This window comes from Taurulus bubalis (assembly GCF_910589615.1).
Source record: "Taurulus bubalis genome assembly, chromosome: 7".
Taxonomy (NCBI): Eukaryota; Metazoa; Chordata; class Actinopteri; order Perciformes; family Cottidae; genus Taurulus; species Taurulus bubalis.
The window spans coordinates 12,682,255-12,694,698 of NC_136595.1; the positions used below are offsets into that span (position 1 = coordinate 12,682,255).

At 41.4% G+C, this 12,444-nt stretch overlaps 1 protein-coding gene across 1 annotated transcript in view; it reads left to right on the top strand.

Moving 5' to 3' along the window:
- Window positions 1-2,767: 2,767 nt before the first annotated feature.
- raver2 (ribonucleoprotein, PTB-binding 2) overlaps window positions 2,768-12,444 on the top strand; it is a gene marked incomplete at both ends in the record, with an annotated part of 61,693 nt that continues 52,016 nt past the window's right edge. Inside the window, one exon of the mRNA XM_079220495.1 lies at window positions 2,768-3,046. Coding sequence (XP_079076621.1) covers window positions 2,768-3,046 — 279 coding nt within the window. The remainder of the gene's footprint in view (window positions 3,047-12,444) is intronic.

Sequence of the window (12,444 nt, forward strand, 5' to 3'; positions counted from 1 at the left end):
CCACACACTCTCACACTCTCAGTCCCAGCGAGCGGCGAACGGTTTCCCGCTTTCTTCTTCTCCTCTCTACACCCACCCACTCCAAAAGGCTGTGAATCACTGGCTGGCAGGCTGAAACACCAGCAGGGCTCTTGTGTTTTTAGATGGAGAGGGACTAACATCTCTCTTTCCCTTGGTTTGTGAAGCATGGCCCATTATTATGGGGGTTGACTTGCACAGGTATAAACCTTTTGAGGGATAGTTTGTGTAACTGTGCATGGAGACTGTGTAGGCTGACATGAGTTAATGGAGTGTGTGTGTGCGGGTGTGTTAGAGTGTGTCTGTAAGTGTAAAATGGCATGCGTTTGTGCCAGTGGGACTGAGAGAACAAATTAATTGTTCTCTCATGGAAACGTTGTTTAGCACTTAGTGCAGTAATTCATGCGTCTCCAAAATCAGCCTGTACAAGTGACAGGCAAGTCCTTGCTGTCTTTTCAGAGAAACACTGCAAAATGATTCATGTCCCCCAATCTGTCAGAAAGCACCAGCTATTGTATATGCTGCAGTTAGATCAAACACTGACTTCACCTGAAGGCCTTTCAAGTGCAAGAAACAATGTCTTTGTTTCAGCTGATTGCAACGAGACATAAAATGTGTCTTGCACGTGTACAGGATAATTGCAGGTCATGAGCATTTCTCCCCTTTTGCAACCGGACATTAGTTTGAGATTTGTCACACATGTAATGCTACATGTAATGCTACATGTATAGCTACATGTATATACGAGGACATGAAAGAATTTACACAGTATCAGTATTATGATAAGGACGTGACAGAATCGTAACAGAAAAACAGCTTACCACTGATCACAAGATGTAACCTGAGGAACCAAATAAAGCCCCAATTTGTCTACGGTAGTTTAATCAAGTAATCGTAATAGAGCCCATTATAATTTCCCAGACCATACGAAGACGTCCTTACATGTTTTTAAAACCCGAAGATACGATTATTCAATAATACTATTTGATATAGCAGCAAGTCGTCACCTTTGAGAAGCTGCAACCAGAGAATGTTTGCCATTTTTTTCTTGATTACTGGACTAATCAATTCACTGGGTGAGCTCAAGAAGTAGTCGCTTCTATTAGCGGTGCACCTGGAAATCCTCTTGCAATAATGACATAAAAGCCGGTATCATTGCCTTCTGGAGGTAACATATGTCCTTCATATAGGTTTCATCATGGTTAAGGAGCATTTGTTACTTTCTGATATGTTTATTAGCACTGAATGGAACCAAGCTGTTACATGAAGACGTGTTGAATCTTTCACAGGAAATTTCATTCTTCAAATTCAGCCTTCATTCCTTCTGTTTGAAATGTCATAAAATGCCCTTTTCTTTGGACTCCCCACTCTGGAGTGGACTGAGCGTAAGCTTGATTGAAGCGTTCATACAAACGGTCCATGTACAGTCGGTGTGTGTCAGTCCCACTGGTTCAGCCACTTGGCAATATGAGATAATTTTCACCCACTGACAACTGTGATTGTCTGGACTCCAATCTGCCAAGAAACGCTTCACACAGATGGCGAGAGAGAGAACATGGAGGCTGGATGATGGAGGTTGATTTCACCGTCTCTTACTAGGCCTCGGCATAATTGTGCTCTAAATATTTCCTTTAGTGGGTTGATGTGTGCAATCGCCGACATGTTCTGTGGGCCTACATGAGCGTGAATGCATCTAATGTGTGTGAGTTTACAGTGCGTGTGCGTCAGTCAGCGACTCATGCAGCCTACAGAAGCTACATAGGCATTGTGAGGACTCGGCAGGGAGCTCTGTTCCCTTTGTATTTGCCAGGAGCAGCTTTCCACCCACGGTGGGGCAGGCAAGCAGGCTCGGCTGGCTGCTAGTTTGGCATTCACTGGATGACTTGGGTAGAAAGGAGGAAAGGCACGCAGCCATTCATGGTTACATTATGCACATGGGTAACAGGAAAGCTGTGGTGGTTTGGAGATATTCTCCAATGAAGGCCTCGCTCTCTCTTTCAGAGAGTAATTTGGTTGATTGGGCTACAGAACAAAAATAAAAACTGAGTTTCTCTTTTGCAATCGTAGATATATTCAGTACATATATCACAGAACACACTAGTCAGTCTCAACATGTGGATGATTTAAGTAGGTTAACAACATTGATGCCATGCAGAAATCAAGAGCATATACGCACTGATTAAGCTACATTTGATGGTCTGCTGGTGCCATTGGCGGATCTTCGTTGGCTTCTATACATTCAGCAGACGGTTGGGGTCGCCAGGAGTCCGCGAGGTGCAGCCTGGACATGCTGGAAACCACGTGAGCTGCAAACTGTAGTTACAACTACTAGCTCAATTGACCTCAAAACAAATAACGTACTGGAATAAAATCCCGCTGCTTGCAGCAGCTGCGCATTATCCAATAAAACTAAATGACCAGCAATGAAACAAAACAAAGATGATTGCACAAGTTTGGAGATGATTACACAGCCGGACAAATAAATACCTAAGTAGCATACGTTAAACTATTTTATTACAATAAAAATACATACAGTTAGGAATAAAGGAGTTTACTTTATTTGAATTAAAATAGCAATTTATTTTGCATTTTATACGGGATGTTTTACCTTTCTCTTTTTCACTAACAGACACGCCTCCCACCTGCTCTCGCTTGCTCTCTCTCACTCACTCTCTCTTTTGCTCTCTCTCTTTCTCTCTGTGAGTCTCCCTGCCTCTCTCTCCTCACACTTTTCACTCAGCCACTCAAGATGGCGGCAGCCCCATCCATCCAGCCGCCGATCGTCCACTCTTCTCTAGCCGGGGACAGCGCGCCTTCCCCGGAGATGGACAGCCCCGAGAGCCAGCAGCCGGGGGACGAGGAGGCGGCGGCCGCGGCAGCGCAGCCCTCCGACTGGGACATTACCCTCCGCGACCTGCCGGACCTGGAGCCGGAGGAGATCGAGAGGAGGCTTGCCAAAACTCGCCAGGAGCTGAGCAACAGGAGGAAAATCCTCATTAAGAACCTGCCGCCTGACACCACGAACCAGGTACACGTTAGTTTGGAGAAACTGATGCAAAGTCGCGCGCCTCACTTAGTTTCCAGTTTTTACGCACATCGAGACTTACTGTGCGTCGTTGGTTTAGTTCGCACTTTGGAAATTTAGGCTAGGTTTTTTTTTTTTTTTTTTTTCATGGTGATGACGAACCGGTTTCTAAAGCTCTCTATATTGATCTCTTAATTTACTCAGTACATCGGCTGATATTTATAATAAACGACATACAAACATCGTATTAAGGAACTTTAGCGTTGAAGTTTAATTGAGTTATTCGCATTATGATGTGAGTGAAGGGATCCCCTCATCTGACACATTTAAAGGCTAAATTAGCCTTAATTGTCGTCTAATTGTAACTTGCCACATGTCTAACAGTTCTCAAACCGTATAGTTGAATTACAATAGTTTGCTACAAATAGTGACATAAAAAAACCTTTAATTATGTTACTGATGTTATCTAAATGGACTTTCTAAATGTGTACGTACAAAAGCTGAATGCTGAATGGGGCTCGTAAGTTCTGTTGCTTTCCCTGCAGCAAGAGAGAAACTGTGGATGAAGTCACTTCTCTGCCATTCACGTTTACCTCTCAATATAACCTATCCACGCACTTGTTCAAAAGTAAAACACTTTTAACACCAGTTCGGCATTAGAGTTTATCCACATTTCCATCTGCCACTACATTGTTGGATATTTTCCCCACACTGAGCCGTGCAATGATGTGCGTGTGCTTTTCCCATTGTCAGTTACTGTAACATCTGTTGTGATTCTGCTTTCTCTTTATCCATCCCTCAGCATACATTTTATTATACAACATACAAAATAACAAACAGAGATTTTAATCAGCTCCTTCGCTAAATTGACTGTGTTTCAGACAATAAAATACTGTGCAGTTAAAGTTCTCTCATGCCACTTGTGTAATATAAATATTGATTTGAACAACGCTTGCAATTACAACTACTTCAGCTCACTAAGACTGTTGTGTTTTTTTTTAAAACAGAATACATGACTTCTGAGTCTCTATATTTACACAACTTGCTATAATCGGATTCCTTTACGGTGTTTATGTTTACCTTATACACGAGAACTTTGCATTCATGTTTCTTTCTTGTTCATAATTTTAAAACCTTTTTGGTGTCTCCTGCATCACTTGGCTTGCAAGCCTTCTTGAGGAGCGGATGGTGTATTCCTTTAGAATGGTAGCGACATACATTCTTAGAAAGGGTCAAACTGCCGAGGAGAACCAGAACTCTTTTGATCAGCACTCATCAAAAGAGTTGGTTTTAAACTGGTGCTCAGGTTGAGTGACGACATGTGAGATATGACGTCATTCCCGCTTCCCTTCTTCCTGTGAGACCGTCTTCCGGTCTAAACATGGGTTACATAAATGGCCACCGCAGTCCTCAACACCGCAGCTTAAATGAACAAGACACTTTTGAAAGAATCGGAGGTGTTTTCGCCGCAATGCCTGATTTGGTATAAATGCAGCTTTAGGGCCTTTACACTGCGGGGGGGGGGGGGGGGGGGTATTTGTTTAGTGTGATTAATTGGCATGTCAATATAATTTTTTAAACTGTTGTTTTTCTCACGAGGACGTTCACAAAGCACGTGAATATTACGATAAGGAAAGGAATGGAACAAGTTGGATTATTTTAGTTGGCATCAACCAATCCCCTTGTGTGGAACAGACATATTCAAAAAGCACACAAGTACAACAACAGGGAGGCCCTGAGTCCGAACCAAGAAGGCTAAGTTTATTACCCCCGTCAACCTCGAAAGGAAACTCAATAAAATAGCTTTTAGTAGCTTCAGCTAAACAACAATCAACCTCGGACAGGCTGCCAGACGCTGCTGTAGGTCAGTAGTTTCCCGGTAGTTGGTCCTCAAACACTTTATTAAAAAAGTGTTGCAACTGTCGCAAATTTGCATTGCAGAGTTATGAATAGATTTGATGCATAATATTCGCAGGTGAGTAATTTGCATTTTTCGTGTCTTTGTTTTTGGTGTGTGTGTGTTTGTGTGTGTGGAGGGAGGGGGGGGGTTAAGGAGAAGGGGAGGCCGTGTGAAAGAGTCCAACTGCGTGGTGTTAGTGGGAAACAGAAGGGACGGAGAGGAAAAGGCACTTGGATCAGGTGAAGCAGCAGAAGTGGAGTCTCTCTCTCTCCCTCTCTCTCTCTCTCCCTCTCTCCCCCTCCCTCCACACATTATTCATGAGTTAGAACGAGTGTGATCTGTTTAGTGAGCTTCAGCAGAGCAGTCTAAGAAGCCCTGCTGAACATGCCACATGAATTTATCCATTTAAAGGAGTAGTCCAGACTCTGACACCATGCTATTGACTAGTGATTGCTGCTGAAGCTCAGGCTGCATAACTTATGTGTGGAGGTAGGTCAGCGATCCGGCTAATGAATGATTAACCAAAAAAAAAAAACATCTTTAGTTAAATCTTTAGTAAAGAGGTAAAAATGAAACGCCACAGTATGGTTTACATGTTGTACTACCTTGTCATTTGCAACTGCCTTCATCATTTCAAGTGTTAATTGTAAAAATAAATGTTATTGTAATAAATTGTTATGCTTGCTGATTTTCTTTTGCAGCAGTTGGTTGGACATACAAAACAATTTGAAAATGTCATCTGGTGCTCTTGGAAGTTGCTTTGTCCTGTACAGGAGTCTACACTGTCTTCCATAAGGTTTTAGATTTGTGCCAAGGAAAGTCCTCATCACTGTCTTACATAACCTGTCTGATGGACTCGCCCAGCTGACACCATCTCCCATTCCCATCATACCCACTGCCCCATTAGCGAACACTGTATCCTAGATTGAATGTGTGTGTGAGAAGTCGATGGTGCCCTGTGTAAAATATATGACCCCGCTGACAGCCCTCATCTCAGGGAGAAGTGGGGGGGATGGGAACCACAGAGGGAAGAGTGCAATAAGAAGGGAGAGACGAGGAGAGGAGAGGAAAGGAGAAGAGAGGAGAGGAGAGGAGAGGAGAGGAGAGGAGAGAAGAATGCCAAGGAAAGAGAATAGAAAGGGTTTGGTAAGAGAGAAGCAGGGAGAGACATTTGGTTGAAAGAATGGCGAGATGTGTTAATTGTATCCTCCTTAAAGCAGAGTTTATTTAGTTTATACTCTCCGGAGTGAAGCTGGCATGTGTTGCGCGGGCCAGAGGATGACGTAACTCCGGCCTGTGCGTACTGCGGAAGGCGTTGCGTTGCTTGTTCGTGCACTTCTGAATTTTAGTAGCTTGCGATCAGAGCTTTTCAGACGTGTCACGAATATGTACTGATAAAAGCCCTCTTTCTTTATACAAATAAGGCCAATTCGTTTTTTTGGTTGCTTTAGAAACAGGAAGTCTTAAAAATCTTCATTTGAGTGCATATTTTGTAGCCAAATCGTTTACAGGATATTCAACCTTCCTTTCTTGATAATGAATGTAATACTCAACTTCTTTCTTTCCAGGGCTTGACTAAATGAAAAAAAAGTAGTCCATGAACAGTTAGTTCCTCCTCGGCATTGTTGAGGTCATGGCGTTTTCTTGGTTACACTCGTCTTTCTTCTTGCTTCTTCACAGTGCAGTTTCTTTTAATGCCATCTTGCGTTTCGTAGAATAAGGCAACGAACAGCGCATTGAGCACACGCGCCTTTGTGCATGTTCGGAGCTTACACGCCATCTGTGGAGGCTGGCACTACGTTCGCAAGCGCGAGTATCAACAAAGCTTAAATAGGAGCCGCTGCTGACTCTTACCCTGTTACATTTGATCAGATCAGTAGCATTTTACGGAATACTCGTCAACTATTGAATCCAAATCCTTTTGAATCATTTGTGGAATATAATTACTTTAAGGTTTCAACATGTTCAAGTATCTAAAGTTATAAATAACTAAAGAACCTTCAATTGAAGATATTCAGCTGAGATCTGTAATCAGTTTTGGTTGGCTGAAGAGGCAGAAACACGGCAATTGCTGGTGGTGGCTTGATTGATCGGGGCTGTATCTAACGTCATGCAAGTTTTTGAATGAAGTTCGGAATGTCTGTCCTCAGATTTTATAAGGTCATCACCCCCAAAAATGAATTCATCACAATATTCAATTTGAATGAAGTGATTCATCGAGTTAAATTAATTAAGTATTATTGGAAAGGTTATTATTAAATCAACTTTTTTTAATTAATTTAAGTTGCCATTGCATGCCTCCCTTTGTGTTTGAGCAAACAGTTTTTGGACCACATTAAAAATGCCAACAAAGATAGATTGTAGTGCAATATTTTGTGAGATAAAAACATGTTGCGAATTTGAGAAATGATTACATCTAATTATTTTCAATACATTTTAACTTTTGGACTTTACAACTCTGAAGTTATTGGAACAGTTTTGATCACATGGGTCCACCACTGTAATCTAATTCTACAAATAGTGTATTACTATTCACCACTGAGTTTGGTACCGACAGGTACAGCTTCCAAGTTGGAAATAGTTCTAGTGGAAATTTAACCGAGGTATCGAGTAAGAATGTTGCCCCTTCTCCAACTTGCATCGCAGACTCCACTTGGAATTTCAAAAAGAATAAGAATGATGTTTAATCAAATCCAAGCACGTAGTGTAAAAACATATTCGCAGGTGCACTGGAGGGTAAAATAAATGTGGGTTGTGTGTTTGTTGTGTTGGTTTCCAAGGACTTCTGATAAGTCCTTGAATTATTCAGAGTATCTCAGAAACACACAAAAGTGCTGCAGGATGTGCGCGTGCGTGTGCACATTTATATGTACTTTGAACTCCAGGCTGTGTGTGTGTGTGTGTGCGTGTGTGTGTGTGTGTGTGTGTGTGTGTGTGTGTGTGTGTGTGTGTGTGTGTGTGTGTGTGTGTGCAGTTGTGTTTGCATATGTCCAGGTAAACACAGATACATGTAAATGTCACAAAGCAGCGTGTGCCTGAGCTGTTCTCGTTCAACCCACTTCCTCTTTTTGCTTGACATGCTGTGGTGTGTGTGTGTGTGTGTGTGTATGTGTGTGTGTGTGTGTGTGTGTGTGTGTGTGTGTGTCAGCAGCAGCAGCAGATGTTCATGAGATCTGCCCCTCCTGACAGTGGGCAGCCTTCATCACCTTTATTACGAGCCTGCATGCACATGCGTTGTGATTTAGCTGTTTACTGTAGTATTACCACCAATTTTCCAGATGATTGTGCCGGAATTATGTGCTGGAACTATGAGCTATACTTGAAATAATCTGTAAACTGACTCCAATGACTCCTTTTTTAAATCTTAGGCGATGGTGGAGAGGAGGAGATAATATGGATAAACTCATGATCCGGATATTAATAAGGGCATGTTTTCATATATTTCACAGTGAGGCAAATGTAATTGTTAAAGCAGAGATACATTATACAAACTTAAACAATAAAATATATAGTCAGTGGATTCATTACTAAGAAGCAAACACCTCAGTAATGAGAGAGGTCAAACAAGAAGTTCCATTTTTGTTGCCCATGAACATAAAAGCATACAGCAACTACAGCAAGTAATGACAAGAGTGTAGCAAGTGCTTATTGCTCAGTCTGATGGATTTCAATTTCTCTTGTGAGATGCCGGTGGCAGAGTCAGAGTTATCAGCATGAACCCATCCATCCTCCCCCGTGTCAAAGGTTTATTTTCATAAATCAATTTTAGAGTTTTAGTCTACCTATGGGGAACAATATGAACTGTCATTCTGTCAGGATAAAAAAGAGACACAAATGTCACCATTGTAAGCTTTTATGGAATACAAAAAGATAACTGTGACTCGATATGCAAAATGCTTCTTTTGGGGTTAGACAGCTTCAAGCTGTATCAGTCTACAGAATGTACTTTTAACCAAGGTCAATTATCTCTTGAATATATTTTGTGCAGAGCACTCTTTTTTTAATTACCTTTCAGATATTCTAAAGAAAGCGATTGAAAAGGTAATGTTTACATTATATTTATAATCTGTGTTTATGCATTACCATTTTAAAGCAATACTTACTTCCCTGTTGAGTGAAAGTCCAGTGATGTGAAGCTTCCTTAGATTGTTTAAAGTCAGGAATGAAACAAAAGTCTGTTATTTCAATTGCAGAAGAAGGCATTAACCTTTCCACATCCAAACTGTTGTGCATTGTGCTTTGGCTGGTGCCGATAAATTACTACAAGAGGCCATTTAGCTTTTATATCTCCGAGCTTCTCCTCTAGTCTCCACACATCTGGTTGCAGAGTTACAGTTAAGTGTAATTTTCTGACATTAATGCAAAGCTAAAGTGCTGTAACATGCCGGAAATAGAAAAACGTTTGCAGGAGTGTTCAACACCTAGGTGCATCATTTTAGGTTATTTTATCAGAATTTTTATCTCAACTCAACAAAAGTCTATAGCGAAGAAAACTAAAGCTGAAATATTTCACGTCGTCTGGGATTGACACCTTCTGGTCGGTTGGTTGGTCAATATTACGATGCAACATGCAGACTTTCTTTTCTCCCCCAACCAGTCAATTTGTTGAAGAGTAGACAGAATATTTTTGGATGACTACAGTCCTATCTATCGCTGTCACACTTACATACGTTTGGATTTGTATTATGTGGTATTATTTTGGTTACTGCAAGCAAACACATATAATGAATATTCTTAAATTGAGTTTTGACCCAATGTCTGCTGGACTTTGTTGAGATGTGAGGAGTGACTGCCTTCTCAGGGGAGAAAATAATGTGAGGCCTGTGGCTTCAGGGCCAGAGCCAAGCAGAGACGGGTGGGTGTGGATGGGGGAGGTGGGCTCACACATGGTGACAGCAGAATTAGTCCTGTTTTAGGGCAAGCCACCTGCTTCCCTCAGCCCACTGGTTCTGTCCTGTCTGATGTCAATCTAACCAGCTACTCTCTGAAAAAAAGCTAAATGAATCGACAAACAGGAGCAACCGAATGTAGAAGTGACATGGACAACTCCCCACATGAAATACAAAGCTGGTATCGCCCCTATACAACGATACAGTACAATGTTATATGCACATTTTTTGGGGCATTATTAAGGCATAAAGGGAAATCTATTTTGAGACCTGTTTTGTTTGATTAAGTCAATCACACACTATGTATGACTACTTCTAGCTTGTGCCACCGCAGCTCCAGCCACCTCTCCCCAACTTGTGATTTTCTGAGTCAAGTAATCGATAAAGATGGAAGTGAATGGTACACTAAGCTCGAGGCTTAAAAATATTTTTCAGAATCTTGTGAATAATGGCACGGATGCTAAGCCCGAGATCCACTGAGAACCCATTTTGTCAATTATTTCATAGATAAAGATGAATCAGGCAAAAATGTTGTATCCTTCCCCACTTACTGTACCTAAGAAGTGGATAGTTTTACGTAGCATTAGCAAATAAGAAAGTGATTTATTAGTAGTTATTTTCTGTACATGCGAAGACAATTGCACAACATCTTCATGTACAACAGATCCATGAACTATTAGGGAGTTCATTTTAGTCTGTCGACATTGATTCATAAGTGTCTCAATTACTCCAATTACAAGGTAATAACAACAACAAAACCCTATTTGCATACAAGGATGCATGTTGGGGTGATGAATACCTCAACGTGTGTTCAAGTAAAGTTGTTCACTGAGAGCCTGTGTTGGTCACATAAGAGTCTTCCTGACAGTGCATAGCGTAGCTCTCAAACCATGTCACAACTGAGGTTGATTATGGGTTAGAATCACTGCTCCAGCTGTTGTGCTTTAATGCATCATCTACATTACATTTCTACTCTACTAATAATGACCAAAACTGAAGAAGGCAAGCAAAGACAGAAATTAAAGAGGTAAATTGACATGTAGTGATAGGAAACCTTTTATCACTGTTTACCATTATGTTAGAAAAAAAGGAGGATCTGATTCAATGTCCTCGCTGTTTATTCTCCGTCCTAGAGGGTAACAGCAACTCTGTATTAAAACGCAACCAGACCGCCATTGCTAAATCCAGAAAGAGCAAACTCAGGATAAAGCAGGAAAATACAAATGAGGGAGGGTTGAAAAGAGTTTGAGGGGAGGTGCAAGGACAGGAGGAGGTCAAGGAAGAGAGCCTGGGGGAAGAGGAAGATATAAAATGCAACAGGAGAGGAGACGAATAAATATATATATATATATATATGTATGAGGATCTCTCCCAGGGCAGAGTGAGGTTGTTTAACTAACATACAAGGTGTGAAAACTCTGAGAATGTGCTTGAGAGAGAAAAGAGAAACAGCAATTTCTGCAATTGTGTGTATTTATGTTCATCTGGAATCAATATGTAAGTGTACTTGTTTTCTAAGAAGCTCTCCTGGCAGGCATTTGATAGGTCAGCGGTTTGTGCTGTGCATGGTTTGAGCTACCTGTGACACACACACACACACACACACACACACACACACACACACACACACACACACACACACACACACACACACTCTCTCACTCGAAGCTTGGCTCAGACCAAATATGGAAAACAGTGTTTTTTGGATCTATTAGAGATGCATTGTTGTATTTTCCATTTAATAAGCACATTCCTAAACTATGTATTTACAGACTACAGCAGCTTACAATGCTTACAAGTACAGTACTACTAAAATGTTAACTTCTCTATAAATGTGAAACATAACAATGGAACTATTGTCATGCTAATAATTGGAAACCACACAGTAGTGGTGTGTGTGGCATTCTGCTTGCTGGCAGACCAGAGCTTCATCCTCCTGTTCTCACTCTGTAGCACATATCACTCTATCAGTAGGTCAAGGACACAGTTACTGCCGGTAAGGAGGCCATGCAGTGTGTTTGTCTGCTAATCCCCCACCCCTCTCTCTCTATCACACACACACACACACACACACACACACACACACACACACACACACACACACACACACACACACACACACACACACACACACACACACACAAAAGGAGTGTGTGTGTTTGTGTAATGGATGAACATTTTTCCTCTCCCTCTCTCTCCTCTTGGCCTGTTGGTTTTCTCACCTTGCATTTATTTCACCGTGTTCACTTTCCATTGCACAGAATACGAGTCGCGCCAGAGTGACTTACAAAGTGCAGCAGAGGAATTAGAAATATCTAAATTGGCAAACGAGTTGCCAGACAGAAGGGTCAAAAGGCTATTTGCAGTCAGTTTGCTCTTTATTTATAGGGAATTGACAGTAGAGCTGTGACTGCAAAGACAGTTGCTGCAAGCACAAGGATGAGATTTACCAGTGCTTTGAAATGATAGTAATCTACACTTAAGTGTGACATTTAGAGGGGACAGATGGTAATGTTTCATGTTCATACTTGTATTTTGGGGTTTTCTACTTGAACATGTTTACATACTTTAATGTTCAAAAAGCACTTTGCGGCTTTCCAGGAGAATTGAAT